Below are 17,709 nucleotides of genomic sequence, written 5' to 3' on the forward strand. Positions count from 1 at the left end.
GTGGTAGTAGTTGTGGGGGGTAGTAGTTTGTGGAGGCAGCGGTGGTAGTCGTCGGGGGAGAGATTGTAGTTGTGGGGGTAGCGGTGGTAGTTGTGGGGGTAGCGGTGGTAGTTGTGGGGGCAGCGGTGGTAGTTGTTGGGGTAGCGGTGGTAGTTGTGGGGGCAGCGGTGGTAGTTGTTGGGGTAGCGGTGGTAGTTGTTGGGGTAGCTGTGGTAGTTGTGGGGGCAGCGGTGGTAGTTGTTGGGGTAGCGGTGGTAGTTGTGGGGGCAGCAGTGGTAGTTATGGGGGCAACGGTGGTAGTTGTGGGGGGAGCGGTGATGGTTATGGGGGGAGCGGTGGTAGTTGTGGGGGCAGCGGTGGTAGTTGTGGGGGCAGCGGTGGTAGTAGTTGTGGGGGCAGCGGTGGTAGTGGTTGTGGGGGCAGCGGTGGTATTAGTTGTGGGGGGCAGCGGTGGTGGTGGGGGGCAGCGGTGGTATTAGTTATGGGGGGAGCGGTGGTAGTAGTGGGGGCAGCGGTGGTAGTTGTGGGGGCAGCGGTGGTATTAGTTGTGGGGGCAGCGGTGGTAGTGGTGGGGCAGCGGTGGTATTAGTTCTGGGGGCAGCGGTGGTAGTTGTGGGGGCAGCGGTGGCATTAGTTGTGGGGGCAGCGGTGGTAGTGGGTGGGGGCAGCGGTGGTATTAGTTGTGGGGGCAGTGGTGGTAGATGTGGGGGCAGCGGTGGTATTAGTTGTGGGGGCAGCGGTGGTAGTTGTGGGGGCAGCGGTGGTAGTTGCGGGGGCAGCGGTGGTATTAGTTGTGGGAGCAGCGGTGGTATTAGTTGTGGGGGGCAGCGGTGGTAGTGGTGGGGGCAGCGGTGGTATTAGTTGTGGGGGCAGCGGTGGTAGTTGTGGGGGCAGCGGGTAGTATTAGTTGTGGGGACAGCAGTGGTATTAGTTGTGGGGGCAGCAGTGGTATTAGTTGTGGGGCAGCAATTGTAGTAGTGTGGGGGAGCAATTGTAGTTGTGGGGGCAGCAGTGGTAGTTGTGGGACAGCAGTGGTATTAGTTGTCAGGGTAGTTGTGGGGGCAGCGGTGGTATTAGTTGTGGGGACTGCAGTGGTATTAGTTGTGGGGGCAGCGGGGGTAGTTGTGGGGGGCAGTGGTGGTATTAGTTGTGGGGGCAGTGGAGGTAGTTGTGGGGGCAGCGGTGGTAGTTGTGGGGGCAGCAGTGGTATTAGTCGTGGGGGCAGCGGGTGGTATTAGTCATGGGGGCAGCGGTGGTAGTCGTGGGGGCATGGGTGGTAGTCGAGGGTGCAGCGGTGGTAGTCGTGGGGGCAACGGTGGTAGTCGTGGGGGCAGGGGTGGTAGCCATGGAGGCAGCGGTGGTAGTCGTTGGGGCAGCGGTGGTAGTCGTGGGGGCAGCGGGGTGGTAGTCGTAGGGGTAGTCATGGGGGCAGCGGTGGTAGTCGTGGGAACAGCGGTGGTAGTCGTTGGGGCAGCGGTGGTAGTCGTTGGGGCAGCGGTGGTAGTCGTTGGGGCAGCGGTGGTAGTCGTGGTGGGAGCGGTGGTAGTCGTGGGGACAGCGTGGTAGTCGGTGGGGCAAGCGGTGGTAGTCGTGGGGCAGCGGTTGTAGTCGTGGGGGCAGCGGTGGTAGTCGTGGGGGGAGCGGTGGTAGTCGTGGGGGCAGCGGTTGTAGTCGTGGGGGCAGCGGTGGTAGTCGTGGGGCAGCGGTGGTAGTCGTCATTGGGCAGTGGTAGTAGTCGTGGGGGCAGCGGTAGTAGTCGTGGGGTAGCGGTGGTAGTAGTCATTGGGGCAGCGGTAGTAGTCCGTGGGAGCAGCGGTGGTAGTTGTGGGGGCAGCGGTAGTAGTTGTGGGGGCAGCGGTGGTAGTTGTGGGGCAGCGGTGGTAGTCCGTGGGGGGAGCGGTGGTAGTCGTGGGGGCAGCGGTTGTAGTCGTGGGGGCAGCGGTGGTAGTCGTGGGGCAGCGGTGGTAGTCGTGGGGGGCAGCGGTGGTAGTCGTCATTGGGGCAGTGGTAGTAGTCGTGGGGGCAGCGGTAGTAGTCGTGGGGGTAGCGGTGGTAGTAGTCATTGGGGCAGCGGTAGTAGTCGTGGAGCAGCGGTGGTAGTTGTGGGGGCAGCGGTAGTAGTTGTGGGGGCAGCGGTGGTAGTTGTGGGGGCAGCGGTGGTAGTCGTCATTGGGGCAGCGGTAGTAGTCGTGGGGGCAGCAGTGGTAGTCGTCATTGGGGCAGCGGTAGTAGTCGTGGGGGCAAGCGGTCATAGTCGTGGGGGGCAGCGGTGGTAGTAGTCATTGGGGCAGCGGTAGTAGTCGTGGGAGCAGCGGTGGTAGTCGTTGGGGCAGCGGTGGTAGTCGTGGGGGCAGCGGTGGTAGTTGTGGGGGCAGCCGTAGTAGTTGTGGGGGCAGCGGTGGTAGTTGTGGGGGCAGCGGTGGTAGTTGTGGGGGAAGCCGTAGTAGTTGTGGGGGCAGCAGTGGTAGTTGTGGGGGGAGTGGTGGTAGTTGTGGGGGCAGCGGTGGTAGTTGTGGGGGCAGAGGTGGTAGTTGTGGGGGCAGGGTTTGTGGTCTGGATGGTCACAGTTGCACCTGAAAAATTAACAGCTTAGACAAGTTTGATGCATCATTTGTTGAACTGAAGTCCACTGATTGCATAAAACAGACAAATACAAGGAAATGCTAAAAGTAGATGAGCAGTCATTCATCAATACCTTTATGTTACATTGAAAATAAATTCTAAATTCCAAAGATTTTTTCTCCTCTTAAATTCTCTGGTGTATTTTCTGAGAATTCACAACTGTCGCCATGATCTTTGTTTAATGACTACATTTAAATCAGAAATGTCTTATTGGGTTGTTCTTGTGACCATTTGTCTCTGAAATGTCAGAGTTGCAACATGATGGCAGGATAATGACATAGAATGAGATTTTTTTTTTAAAAAAAAAGTAGAATAATGTGCCTCAGATTTTTAAATTCTGTGTTATCCTTTGAATCACATAAAATGATCTCTATTCTGTTGAAAATATTTAGGTCCACACTCCCATCATATGGAGATATAGTTTACTTTTTAGCTGCTTTATCTTAACTAACAAAATCTCCTACATCTGCAGCCTACATTTCACTGGGAGATGCAGAGCAAGTGACTTGGATAATTCCTTATGTACTTGTCACATGTGTTGTTCCGTTTGTGGCACTGGATGTTGAACCTAATGGAGAAAAAGTATTTGAACTAACCACACAGCTAATTTAATAATGTGAAGAGTTTACCAAGATAGCTTGACTGGATGTATGAATGACATGAAGGTGACTCAAGATATCTTGTTCTAGCTAGGGACAATACAGCAATCATTATAAAACAGTGTTTCTAATTTAAAAGAAACAACTGCTCTAATCTTAATTCTTTTGTTTTTAACAAAGGTCTTCTTAAAGCTGACTGGTGGATCTGTAAAGGCACAAATGAAAGATGAAATAAAGAACAAAAAGGATGAATATCAATGTAACCCTTTCAACTATGTACTGTTGAGTGACTGATCAACATGAACCATGCTTTCAGTCTTACTTGTTGGTTGTGGAGTTGTTGTGGTGATTGGACATGCAGTAAAGTCTGTAAAGATGAAGACAGAAAAGGAGTAAGTGCTTGACACAAATCCATTCTCTGACATTCCTGAGGAAAATGGTTTTGCTCTCACTCTCAGTTAGCTCCAGTAGAACAAGGCCTCCCATCAATAACATGAGTTTCAACTTTCCAAGTTATAAATATTTACTGAAAAGCATTCATTGTCAGAATTGAAACTTAAAAACCAACAGGTAGCAAACCAATTTTCAATATCCAATATGGCTGCCACATATAACCACCTGCTTTTGGCATCAGTAATTGTTTGTATGCCTTTAAGTCAGTCAAAAATATTAACATATCTGTGAAATGTTAAAAAATCAGAACTGAGAGAAAAAACAATGCAATTAGCTTAAATTGCTCCATCTTGTTAGCCTTGTTAAACACAGTTAGCAAACCCTGCTGGTTTTCCATCTGGCTTTTAAGCTAAGTGATAAATTAGTTGAAGCCTATGCTTTTATCCTACAGGTATTTGTTTTATCCAATTTCATTGTAATACTTGAAAAGCAGGTGGCGCTATTTTTAAATGTGTATGCTTATCTAATGGTGAAATATAAGAAGTACTGATGCAGAAATGTATTTTGATTGGACATTAAAGTCAAGTAAATCAAAGTATAAGAAGAATTATTCAGAGAAACAATGAAATGATGATAAAGGATGGTATTGAGAAAGATTTCAATTATATAAGTGACTTTTAATTTTAAAAAAATCATTTGCTTCAGGTAAGAAAAGGCACCATTTGTTCCTCTGTCCATTAATAAGTAAGAGACAATACTGGACAGGAAGCCAGTCTATGACAGAGAAAACAACCATAAACACACAAGGTTGAAAGAGAACAACAGGCATTCCTCTCCACATTTGGGAAATGTATTAAAATGATCTCAGAATGTTTTTTTGTACAATTCTGACCAGTTGTTTCTTGATTCATGGACATTACATGATACAGAACGATTTACCCTAAAATGTCAACCCAACAAACTCTCCAGATAAACTCACTGTATTGATCCTCAGCCTGGCAGTACTGTCCACCAGCAGGAATGCCTCTGATGCATCCACATGTGTCACCACTGATGTTGTCACATGATCCATATGTTACACACTGGTCACATGGAAAACGATATTGATCCTCACATCTGCACTGGTAATCACCACTGATTGGAGAGCAGACTGCAGACAAAACAAAGGAAATATTTCATCAGTTTCACAAGATGCAGCAATTTGTTTTATTGAAATTGGTTCAAAAGTCTCTGTTAAAACCTCAGAATCCACTGAATCCTGTTTAGCCCTACCTGTAGTAATGTTAACATCAGAGATTCGTAAGTTCCTGTTCATGCTGATGGTGTTGTTGATGTTCCTCAGCTTTTCTACAACTGTAACATCTGTGGAGTTCAGCTCAATGGAAAGCAGGTACTGATGGAAGACTGGTGGACCTGTAGAGGCACAAATGAAAGAAGAAATGAAGAACAAAAAGATGATTACCAATGTAACCCTTTCAACTATGTACTGTTGAGTGACTGATCAACATGAACCTTGCTTTCAGTCTTACTTGTTGGTTGTGGATTTGTTGTGATTGGACATGCAGTAAAGTCTGTAAAGATGAAGACAGAAAAGGAGTAAGTGCTTGACACAAATCCATTCTCTGACATTCCTGAGGAAAATGGTTTTGCTCTCACTCTCAGTTAGCTCCAGTAGAACAAGGCCTCCCATCAATAACCTGAGTTTTCAACGTTCCATGTTATAAATATTTATTGAAAAGCATTCAATGTCAGAATTCCATCTAAAAAGTCACAGGTAGCCGATTTAACTCATTTCTAAATCCAATATGGCTGCCATACATAATGACTGCAAAAATTGCAGTTATGTGTTTTTGGCATATGTTATTTGTATGCCATTAAATAAGTCAAATATATTCACATAACTGTGGCTAAATTAATGTACAATCAGAAATAAACAATTCTATTAGCTTAAATTGCTTCTTCTGGTTAGTTGGTCACTATAGTTAGAACAACCTGCTAGTTTTCCATCTGGCTTTAAGGCTAGCTGTTTAATTAGTTGAAGCCTGTCCTTTAATCCTACAAGTATTTGTATTATCCAATAATATTGCAACACTTTAATAGCAGGTGGTGTTGTTAATAGATGTATAAACGTATCTAACCGTAAATATCAGATACTGATGCAGAAATTTAGTTTGATTTGGCATTAAGTTCCTGTTACCTAAAGAACTAAAAGTGCTCATTTGCTATGAAAAAATGAAAAGATGATAAAGAATGGTATTTAGGAAGAATTCAAATGCATTAAAGAAGCTAAATTTTCAATAAGTTTGATGGTACTAGACAGCAAACCAGTCTATGAGAGTTTAAACCATCAGACACAGACCAAGCTTCAAGAAAAAATGCAGACAACAGTCAGGATCCAAGAACTTTATTTCTTCAAATATTTAAAGATTAGATTTTTCTCAATGATGTTAAATGTATAAAAATGATCTCTTTGTACTTTGTTTCATGCAAGTCTGACCTGTTGTTTCTTGATTCATGGACATTACATGATACAGAAAGATTTACCCTAAAATGTCAACCCAACAAACTCTCCAGATAAACTCACTGTATTGATCCTCAGCCTGGCAGTACTGTCCACCAGCAGGAATGCCTCTGATGCATCCACATGTGTCACCAGTGATGTTGTCACATGATCCATATGTTACACACTGGTCACATGGAAAACGATATTGATCCTCACATCTGCACTGGTAATCACCACTGATTGGAGAGCAGACTGCAGACAACACAAAGGAAATATTTCATCAGTTTCACTAGATGCAGCAATTTGTTTTATTGAAATTGGTTCAAATGTCTCTGTTAAAACCTCAGAATCCACTGAAAACTGTTTAGCTCTACCTGTAGTAATGTTAACATCAGAGATTCGTAAGTTACTGTTCATGCTGATGGTGTTGTTGATGTTCCTCAGCTTTTCTACAACTGTAACATCTGTGGAGTTCAGCTCAATGGAAAGCAGGTACTGATGGAAGACTGGTGGACCTGTAGAGGCACAAATGAAAGAAGAAATGAAGAACAAAAAGGATGATTACCAATGTAACCCTTTCAACTATGTACTGTTGAGTGACTGAGCAACATGAACCATGCTTTCAGTCTTACTTGTTGGTTGTGGATTTGTTGTGATGATTGGACATGCAGTAAAGTCTGGAAAAGGAGAAAAGGAGTAAGTGCTTGACACAAATCCATTCTCTGACATTCCTGAGGAAAATGGTTTTGCTCTCACTCTCAGTTAGCTTCAGTAGAACAAGGCCTCCCATCAATAACCTGAGTTTCAACTTTCCAAGTTGTAAATATCTATTGAAGTGAAACTTAAAAACCAACAGGTAGCAAGCCAATTTTCAACATTCAATATGGCTGCCACACATTACCACCTGCTTTTGGCACCAGTTATTGTTTGTATGCCTTTACATCAGTCAACAACATAAACATACTGTAGCTGAACAATGTTAAAAAATCAAAACTGAGAAATAAAACAATGCAATTAGCTCAAATTGCTCCATCTTGTTAGCCTTTTTTAACACAGTTAGCAAACCCTGCTGGTTTTTCCATCTGGCTTTTAAGCTAAGTGATAAATTAGTTGAAGCCTATGCTTTTATCCTGCAGGTATTTGTTTTATCCAATTTCATTGCAATACTTTAAAAGCAGGTGGCGCTATTTTTAAATGTACAGTACAGACCAAAAGTTTGGACACACCTTTTTAATTCAATGACTTTCCTTTATTTTCATGACTATTGACATTGTAGATTCACACTGAAGGCATCAAAACTACGAATAACACATGTGGAAATATGCACTAAACAAAAAAGTGTAAAAACAACTGAAAATACCCCTTATATTCTAGTTTCTTCAAAGTAGCAACCTTTTGCTGTGATTACTGCTTTGCACACACTCTGCATTTTCTTGATGAGCTTCAAGAGGTCGTCACCTGAAATGGTTTTCACTTCATAGGTCAACCTGTCCTGTCAGGTTAATAAGTGGGATTTCTTGCCTTATACATAGTCATGGCAATAAAGAAAACCCATTGAATTAGAAGGTGTGTCCAAACCTTTGGTCTGTACTGTATGTGCTTATCTAACAGTGAAATATAAGAGGTACTGATGCAGAAACATATTTTCATTGGACATTAAAGACGTGTAAATCAAAGTATAAGAATAATTATTCAGAGAAACAATGAAATGATGATAAAGGATGGTATTGAGAAAGATTTCAATTATATAAGTGATTTTTAATAAAAAATTATTTGCTACAGGTAGGAAAAGGCACCATTTGTTCCTCTGTCCATTAATAAGTAAGAGACAATACTGGACAGGAAGCCAGTCTATGACAGAGAAAACAACCATAAACACACAAGGTTGAAAGAGAACAACAGGCATTCCTCTCCACATTTGGGAAATGTATTAAAATGATCTCAGAATGTTTTTTTGTACAATTCTGACCAGTTGTTTCTTGATTCATGGACATTACATGATACAGAAAGATTTACCCTAAAATGTCAACCCAACAAACTCTCCAGATAAACTCACTGTATTGATCCTCAGCCTGGCAGTACTGTCCACCAGCAGGAATGCCTCTGATGCATCCACATGTGTCACCACTGATGTTGTCACATGATCCATATGTTACACACTGGTCACATGGAAAACGATATTGATCCTCACATCTGCACTGGTAATCACCACTGATTGGAGAGCAGACTGCAGACAAAACAAAGGAAATATTTCATCAGTTTCACAAGATGCAGCAATTTGTTTTATTGAAATTGGTTCAAATGTCTCTGTTAAAACCTCAGAATCCACTGAAAACTGTTTAGCTCTACCTGTAGTAATGTTAACATCAGAGATTCGTAAGTTCCTGTTCATGCTGATGGTGTTGTTGATGTTCCTCAGCTTTTCTACAACTGTAACATCTGTGGAGTTCAGCTCAATGGAAAGCAGGTACTGATGGAAGACTGGTGGACCTGTAGAGGCACAAATGAAAGAAGAAATGAAGAACAAAAAGGATGATTACCAATGTAACCCTTTCAACTATGTACTGTTGAGTGACTGAGCAACATGAACCATGCTTTCAGTCTTACTTGTTGGTTGTGGAGTTGTTGTGATGATTGGACATGCAGTAAAGTCTGTAAAGATGAAGACAGAAAAGGAGTAAGTGCTTGACACAAATCCATTCTCTGACATTCCTGAGGAAAATGGTTTTGCTCTCACTCTCAGTTAGCTTCAGTAGAACAAGGCCTCCCATCAATAACCTGAGTTTCAATGTTCCAAGTTATAAATATTTACTGAAAAGCATTCATTGTCAGAATTGAAACTTAAAAACCAACAGGTAGCAAACCAATTTTCAATATCCAATATGGCTGCCACACATAACCACCTGCTATTGGCATCAGTAATTGTTTGTATGCCTTTAAGTCAGTCAAAATATTAACATATCTGAACAATGTTAAAAAATCAGAACTGAGAGAAAAAACAATGCAATTAGCTTAAATTGCTCCATCTTGTTAGCCTTGTTTGACACAGTTAGCAAACCCTGCTGGTTTTCCATCTGGCTTTTAAGCTAAGTGATAAATTAGTTGAAGCCTATGCTTTTATCCTACAGGTATTTGTTTTATCCAATTTTATTGCAATACTTTAAAAGCAGGTGGCGCTATTTTTAAATGTGTATGCTTATCGAATGGTGAAATATAAGAGGTACTGATGCAGAAATGTATTTTGACTGGACATTAAAGTCGAGTAAATCAAAGTATAAGAATAATTATTCAGAGAAACAATGAAATGATGATAAAGGATGGTATTGAGAAAGATTTCAATTATATAAGTGATTTTTAATAAAAAATTATTTGCTACAGGTAGGAAAAGGCACCATTTGTTCCTCTGTCCATTAATAAGTAAGAGACAATACTGGACAGGAAGCCAGTCTATGACAGAGAAAACAACCATAAACACACAAGGTTGAAAGAGAACAACAGGCATTCCTCTCCACATTTGGGAAATGTATTAAAATTGATCTCAGAATGTTTTTTTGTACAATTCTGACCAGTTGTTTCTTGATTCATGGACATTACATGATACAGAAAGATTTACCCTAAAATGTCAACCCAACAAACTCTCCAGATAAACTCACTGTATTGATCCTCAGCCTGGCAGTACTGTCCACCAGCAGGAATGCCTCTGATGCATCCACATGTGTCACCAGTGATGTTGTCACATGATCCATATGTTACACACTGGTCACATGGAAAACGATACTGATCCTCACATCTGCACTGGTAATCACCACTGATTGGAGAGCAGACTGCAGACAAAACAAAGGAAATATTTCATCAGTTTCACAAGATGCAGCAATTTGTTTTATTGAAATTGGTTCAAATGTCTCTGTTAAAACCTCAGAATCCACTGAAAACTGTTTAGCTCTACCTGTAGTAATGTTAACATCAGAGATTCGTAAGTTCCTGTTCATGCTGATGGTGTTGTTGATGTTCCTCAGCTTTTCTACAACTGTAACATCTGTGGAGTTCAGCTCAATGGAAAGCAGGTACTGATGGAAGACTGGTGGACCTGTAGAGGCACAAATGAAAGAAGAAATGAAGAACAAAAAGATGATTACCAATGTAACCCTTTCAACTATGTACTGTTGAGTGACTGATCAACATGAACCATGCTTTCAGTCTTACTTGTTGGTTGTGGAGTTGTTGTGATGATTGGACATGCAGTAAAGTCTGTAAAGATGAAGACAGAAAAGGAGTAAGTGCTTGACACAAATCCATTCTCTGACATTCCTGAGGAAAATGGTTTTGCTCTCACTCTCAGTTAGCTTCAGTAGAACAAGGCCTCCCATCAATAACCTGAGTTTCAACTTTCCAAGTTGTAAATATCTATTGAAGTGAAACTTAAAAACCAACAGGTAGCAAGCCAATTTTCAACATTCAATATGGCTGCCACACATTACCACCTGCTTTTGGCACCAGTTATTGTTTGTATGCCTTTACATCAGTCAACAACATAAATATACTGTAGCTGAACAATGTTAAAAAATCAAAACTGAGAAATAAAACAATGCAATTAGCTCAAATTGCTCCATCTTGTTAGCCTTTTTTAACACAGTTAGCAAACCCTGCTGGTTTTTCCATCTGGCTTTTAAGCTAAGTGATAAATTAGTTGAAGCCTATGCTTTTATCCTGCAGGTATTTGTTTTATCCAATTTCATTGCAATACTTTAAAAGCAGGTGGCGCTATTTTTAAATGTACAGTACAGACCAAAAGTTTGGACACACCTTTTTAATTCAATGAGTTTCCTTTATTTTCATGACTATTGACATTGTAGATTCACACTGAAGGCATCAAAACTACGAATAACACATGTGGAAATACGCACTAAACAAAAAAGTGTAAAAACAACTGAAAATACCCCTTATATTCTAGTTTCTTCAAAGTAGCAACCTTTTGCTGTGATTACTGCTTTGCACACACTCTGCATTTTCTTGATGAGCTTCAACAGGTCGTCACCTGAAATGGTTTTCACTTCATAGGTCAACCTGTCCTGTCAGGTTAATAAGTGGGATTTCTTGCCTTATACATAGTCATGGCAATAAAGAAAACCCATTGAATTAGAAGGTGTGTCCAAACCTTTGGTCTGTACTGTATGTGCTTATCTAACAGTGAAATATAAGAGGTACTGATGCAGAAACATATTTTCATTGGACATTAAAGACGTGTAAATCAAAGTATAAGAATAATTATTCAGAGAAACAATGAAATGATGATAAAGGATGGTATTGAGAAAGATTTCAATTATATAAGTGATTTTTAATAAAAATTATTTGCTACAAGTAGGAAAAGGCACCATTTGTTCCTCTGTCCATTAATAAGTAAGAGACAATACTGGACAGGAAGCCAGTCTATGACAGAGAAAACAACCATAAACACACAAGGTTGAAAGAGAACAACAGGCATTCCTCTCCACATTTGGGAAATGTATTAAAAATGATCTCAGAATGTTTTTTTGTACAATTCTGACCAGTTGTTTCTTGATTCATGGACATTACATGATACAGAAAGATTTACCCTAAAATGTCAACCCAACAAACTCTCCAGATAAACTCACTGTATTGATCCTCAGCCTGGCAGTACTGTCCATCAGCAGGAATGCCTCTGATGCATCCACATGTGTCACCACTGATGTTGTCACATGATCCATATGTTACACACTGGCCACATGGAAAACGATATTGATCCTCACATCTGCACTGGTAATCACCACTGATTGGAGAGCAGACTGCAGACAAAACAAAGGAAATATTTCATCAGTTTCACAAGATGCAGCAATTTGTTTTATTGAAATTGGTTCAAATGTCTCTGTTAAACCCTCAGAATCCACTGAAAACTGTTTAGCTCTACCTGTAGTAATGTTAACATCAGAGATTCGTAAGTTCCTGTTCATGCTGATGGTGTTGTTGATGTTCCTCAGCTTTTCTACAACTGTAACATCTGTGGAGTTCAGCTCAATGGAAAGCAGGTACTGATGGAAGACTGGTGGACCTGTAGAGGCACAAATGAAAGATGAAATGAAGAACAAAAAGGATGATTACCAATGTAACCCTTTCAACTATGTACTGTTGAGTGACTGATCAACATGAACCAGGCTTTCAGTCTTACTTGTTGGTTGTGGAGTTGTTGTGATTGGACATGCAGTAAAGTCTGTAAAGATGAAGACAGAAAAGGAGTAAGTGCTTGACACAAATCCATTCTCTGACATTCCTGAGGAAAATGGTTTTGCTCTCACTCTCAGTTAGCTCCAGTAGAACAAGGCCTCCCATCAATAACCTGAGTTTCACCGTTCCAAGTTATAAATATTTATTGAAAAGCATTCAATGTCAGAATTCCATCTAAAAAGTCACAGGTAGCCGATTTAACTCATTTTCTAAATCCAATATGGCTGCCATACATAATGACTGCAAAAATTGCAGTTATGTGTTTTTGGCATATGTTATTTGTATGCCATTAAATAAGTCAAATATATTCACATAACTGTGCTAAATTAATGTACAATCAGAAATAAACAATGCTATTAGCTTAAATTGCTTCTTCTGGTTAGTTGGTCACTATAGTTAGAACAACCTGCTAGTTTTCCATCTGGCTTTAAGGCTAGCTGTTTAATTAGTTGAAGCCTGTCCTTTAATCCTACAAGTATTTGTATTATCCAATAATATTGCAACACTTTAATAGCAGGTGGTGTTGTTAATAGATGTATAAACTTATCTAACCGTCAATATCAGAGATACTGATGCAGAAATTTAGTTTGATTTGGCATTAAGTTCCTGTTACCTAAACAACTAAAAGTACTCATTTGCTATGAAATAATGAAATGATGATAAAGAATGGTATTTAGGAAGAATTCAAATGCATTAAAGAAGCTAAATTTTCAATAAGTTTGATGGAACTAGACAGCAAACCAGTCTATGAGAGTTTAAACCATCAGACACAGACCAAGCTTCCAGGAAAAATGCTGACAACAGTCAGGATCCAAGAACTTTATTTCTTCAAATATTTAAAGATTAGATTTTCCTCATTGGTGTTAAATGTGTAAAAATTATCTCTTTGTACTTTGTTTCATGCAAGTCTGACCAGTTGTTTCTTGATTCATGGACATTACATGATACAGAAAGATTTACCCTAAAATGTCAACCCAACAAACTCTCCAGATAAACTCACTGTATTGATCCTCAGCCTGGCAGTACTGTCCACCAGCAGGAATGCCTCTGATGCATCCACATGTGTCACCAGTGATGTTGTCACATGATCCATATGTTACACACTGGTCACATGGAAAACGATATTGATCCTCACATCTGCACTGGTAATCACCACTGATTGGAGAGCAGACTGCAGACAAAACACATTTGTTATGTAAAGACAAATGTTTAAAACTTTGAGTTAAAAAAATTCTCTATTGAAGTATTTTCTCCTTTGGGAAACAATATTAAATATACATTTTCAAGTATGAAACAATGCAACAATGTCTAAAAATTAGTTAAACTTGTTTTCTGTTTTTTTTTAACGAAATGATCAAACATGACGAAAACCTTGTCCATGTTGATGAAAGGACATCTCAGGGAAAACCAAACTATGAAAAAAAATGTGTGACTTATAGTCAAAAAATTGCAATATCTGTTACAATGGCACCATTATTTAAAGAATTGTAATTTGACTTATTGCTATGAAAAAATGATTGGTATTTGCTTGTATAATAAATGCATACATGCACAACAGATAATAAATCCAGTAAGAATTAGAGATTATTACCTGTAGAGATGTTAACATCAGAGATCTGTATGTTGCTGTTGATGCTGACTGGATAGCTGATGTTTCTCAGCTCTGCTACAACTTCATCATCTGCAGCCTTCAGCTCGATAGATATCACATATTCATAGACAGGCGGAGGAGCTGCAGAGAAAAATAAATAAATAAACACCAAACAAGAAACGTTCCTGATTTACGTTCCTGTTACATGTTTGTAAGATGTTAAATAAATATCTTACATGGGGCAAGTGTAGTAGCAGGACATGATGTAAAGTCTGTAAAAAAAATATATGTATATAAGATGATATAAAGAATGTTATAAGAAGTGACAAAAAGAAATGTGAACATATTTAATCTACTGACTGTATTGATCCTCAGCCTGGCAGTACTGTCCATCAGCAGGAATGCCACTGATGCATCCACATGTGTCACCAGTGATGTTGTCACATGATCCATATGTTACACACTGGTCACATGGAAAACGATACTGATCCTCACATCTGCACTGGTAATCACCACTGATTGGAGAGCAGACTGCAGGAAACAAACATTTAATAAATCAAGATTCCAATGGGGGACTTTCCAGGGTTTCCCATGATGCTCCTCTGTTACCTGTGGAGAGGTCAAGCTGTGTGACATTCACTGTTGGACTCAGGGTTAGAAAATTGCTGCCATTGCTCAGGAGGCATCTGAGGAAGTCCACTGTTGCGATGTCGGTTAGATTCAGCTCCAGATCAATCACATATTCAGTTTGAACCAGCAGCTCTGGAAGGCAGTGGAAACAGGATTTATGTTTGGTTCTTTTTATGTTTGTTAACAGACCTCAAAAGAACAAACTTGTTGCATTACAAGTTTGGTCTGATTTAGCAAAAAGTATCTAGAATCTAAAAAAAGTAACACAATTACAAAAGTCATTCAGTTCTAATGAAAGGACGCAAACAAACTTTCCCAAAAATCTCTGCAGGCCATTAGCTGGGAAGCATCACATGACCTCATGACAAACCTGTTTATCCTCAAGTTTATGAACTCTCTGACACATCGGCATTCATGCATTTTTGTAATGCTTTAAGTGAACAAAACAAAATCAAGTGCCAATTCTCCCCTTAGTGTCATAAGGGACAGAAACAGAAACGTGATATTTATACGTAGATCTGTTATAGAGAAGTACTTTTATTGGTCAGAAATTATAAAGAACGAAGCCATTTCTACATCAAATTCACATGAGTCATGTTCAATGTGTCATGGATCCTCTAACTTGAAGCCAAATGGCATTAACCTGGACATGAAAAATAACATTGAATAAATAAACGGCTCCCTGAAAGTCCCTTTCAGATCCTAGTTCACCAAGTTTGTTGCTGTTACGGTCAGTAAAATATTTATTCTGTTTTTGGCCTGGTTTCAACAAACCCGTGGCACTTTGGCAACAATATCTTGTCTTTCATCTGAAAAATAAAATATGTATATATTTTTTTACCTAAATATATATCATGATCTGTGTTTTTATTTCACTTCAGGTCTTGCCATGTCGTGCAATTATTATTGCAGTCTTCCCATATCAGTCTATTCCTTTGTATTTATTTTATTAGTTTATCCCTGTATTTTGCTTGCTCTATTGAATTTCCTTAGATTACTGTAGCGGGAAAGTCCAACTGATCTAATGTAACACCTGTTACAACACTGGAAACATTCCCAGAATGCCCACACACTGAACAATGCAAACAGCGTCCCAGGACACTGAGAAGTAGAAAAGAAAAGTGCTGGTGCTGGTACATACCGACCAGCTTAAACAATGAGGAAATGTATCCAAGATTTTCTGATAAAAACCTTCCTCACACCCAGTATTATGTTTTTCATTTCTGGTTTCTACCGGCAGTCACTCTGATACTGGCATTCATCAATTCTCAGCAACATTGCTGAAACCAGTTTGTTTTGGAAATGTGATTTATGCAAAGACAAAGACATTTTAGACAGACCTAAAATTTGAGATGAAATTTTTAAATGTATTCCTCAGTAAATTTAAATGAACACTTATTGACAATCCCACACCTTTCCTGTCTATGATGTGTTTTTGTTTTAGCTTGTGGCCATGCTGCATTTCGATCTTACCTGGAGTGCGTGTTGTAGCAGGACATGATGTAAGGTCTGTAAAGAAAATAATTCATAAGCACATTATAAATGAAGCTCATGAAGCAGCAAAATTAAAACAAGTGAGTTTTTCTTTTTAGCAGGTCAACACAGTAAAAACAAATAATGGGATTTGAAGATTATATTTAATCTACTGACTGTATTGATCCTCAGCCTGGCAGTACTGTCCATTAGCAGGAATGCCACTGATGCATCCACATGTGTCACCAGTGATGTTGTCACATGATCCATATGTTACACACTGGTCACATGGAAAACGATACTGATCCTCACATCTGCACTGGTAATCACCACTGATTGGAGAACAAACTGCAGGACACAAATATTTAATGAATCAAGATTCCAATGGGGGACTTTCCAGCATTTCCCATCATGCTCCTCTGTTACCTGTGGAGAGGTCAAGCTGTGTGACATTCACTGTTGGACTCAGGGTTAGAAAATTGCTGCCATTGCTCAGGAGGCGTCTGAGGAAGTCCACTGTTGCGATGTCGGTTAGATTCAGCTCCAGATCAATCACATATTCAGTTTGAACCAGCAGCTCTGGAAGGCAGTGGAAACAGGATTTATGCTTGGTTTGGGTTTTGTTTGTGTGAGTAGCATTAAAATTAGGAAACTAAAATAAGATGGTGGTGAACCTCAAATTTCTCTGATTGTATTGTTTACAGAATGTTGTTAATGTTTGTTCTATTTATGTTTGTACTTTTGCACAAGAATTGCAGTGAGGATATTGATCAGTATCTGGAAGTCTTATACGTTACTAAATACATTAAAGTATAACTTATCTGTAGATTTCAAGTGGCTGTGCGGTGTAAAGGGACATGTTATGACCAAGACCTGACTTTGTTTGCATTGCTACAGTTAAATGTTATGTTATGCTACAGCCACGGACTTCAACTTGTTTCATTTATAGAACAACACAATATGGCATAATTGTGAAGGGCAGCAAAACTATTCTTGATTATTGAGTCTTTCACCAAATCAATCTAGTAGGTACAGAAGTCTATTGGTCTGAAGTCTGATGGTGATTGTAGGTTCCTAAATAATGAAGCCATAAGCTTGACGCCCTCCGTCTTTTTCCTTCGGTCCACTTGATGACGAAATGACAAAAAACCAGACTGGATCCTCGATAAAGTTAAACGCTTTACTTCAGAAATAAAAACGGTACAAATGTTACTTTTCCACAAAATGATAAAGAGTAAACAAGAGAGTCTAAAGAGAGAGGTCAAAAAACTGTGTGGCTCCACTCAACTCCCTCTAGCCAACACCCTAAACCCTTAACTGCAATTAGATATGCAAATATACAAGAAGAGAACATAAAGCTCTCAGCTTCCATACATAAATTCAGTCTGTCTGGATAAACAACATCACAAACAACAAAGAGTATCACCAGTTTTCTCAATCATTTTTTGGTGCAGGCTGTTGTAAAAATGGGTATTTAAGTCTGAGCATTTCGACCAATCAATGTGTCTTTGGGTTCCAGCCTCTTGCCTTGATCATGTCCCAGGCCTGAACTCCTTGCACTTCTGTGCACTACCAGTAAGCTAGGTTAAGCTCCTAGTTTGATTCTCATATTTGATTCTTTTCAAATCTTTGTCATTTATTTCCCTTTTTTACTGAAA

General features: G+C 40.0%; 1 protein-coding gene across 1 annotated transcript in view; it reads right to left on the minus strand.

The window, feature by feature from the left end:
- Nucleotides 1–3,493: 3,493 nt before the first annotated feature.
- The window catches only part of LOC114158861 (uncharacterized), a 70,503-nt gene continuing 56,287 nt past the window's right edge, over nt 3,494–17,709 (minus strand). Inside the window, exons 21-42 of the mRNA XM_028040751.1 lie at nt 16,052–16,087; nt 14,558–14,710; nt 14,309–14,479; nt 14,185–14,220; nt 13,949–14,089; nt 13,358–13,528; nt 12,302–12,343; nt 12,044–12,184; nt 11,751–11,921; nt 10,321–10,365; nt 10,064–10,204; nt 9,771–9,941; nt 8,725–8,769; nt 8,467–8,607; nt 8,174–8,344; nt 6,750–6,794; nt 6,492–6,632; nt 6,199–6,369; nt 5,144–5,185; nt 4,887–5,027; nt 4,594–4,764; nt 3,494–3,588 (exon numbers count right to left, since the gene is read on the minus strand). Coding sequence (XP_027896552.1) covers nt 3,494–3,588; nt 4,594–4,764; nt 4,887–5,027; nt 5,144–5,185; nt 6,199–6,369; nt 6,492–6,632; nt 6,750–6,794; nt 8,174–8,344; nt 8,467–8,607; nt 8,725–8,769; nt 9,771–9,941; nt 10,064–10,204; nt 10,321–10,365; nt 11,751–11,921; nt 12,044–12,184; nt 12,302–12,343; nt 13,358–13,528; nt 13,949–14,089; nt 14,185–14,220; nt 14,309–14,479; nt 14,558–14,710; nt 16,052–16,087 — 2,582 coding nt within the window. The remainder of the gene's footprint in view (nt 3,589–4,593; nt 4,765–4,886; nt 5,028–5,143; nt 5,186–6,198; nt 6,370–6,491; nt 6,633–6,749; nt 6,795–8,173; nt 8,345–8,466; nt 8,608–8,724; nt 8,770–9,770; nt 9,942–10,063; nt 10,205–10,320; nt 10,366–11,750; nt 11,922–12,043; nt 12,185–12,301; nt 12,344–13,357; nt 13,529–13,948; nt 14,090–14,184; nt 14,221–14,308; nt 14,480–14,557; nt 14,711–16,051; nt 16,088–17,709) is intronic.

The sequence above is a fragment of the Xiphophorus couchianus genome, chromosome 15 (genome assembly GCF_001444195.1).
Source record: "Xiphophorus couchianus chromosome 15, X_couchianus-1.0, whole genome shotgun sequence".
In the NCBI taxonomy this organism is placed as follows: domain Eukaryota; kingdom Metazoa; phylum Chordata; class Actinopteri; order Cyprinodontiformes; family Poeciliidae; genus Xiphophorus; species Xiphophorus couchianus.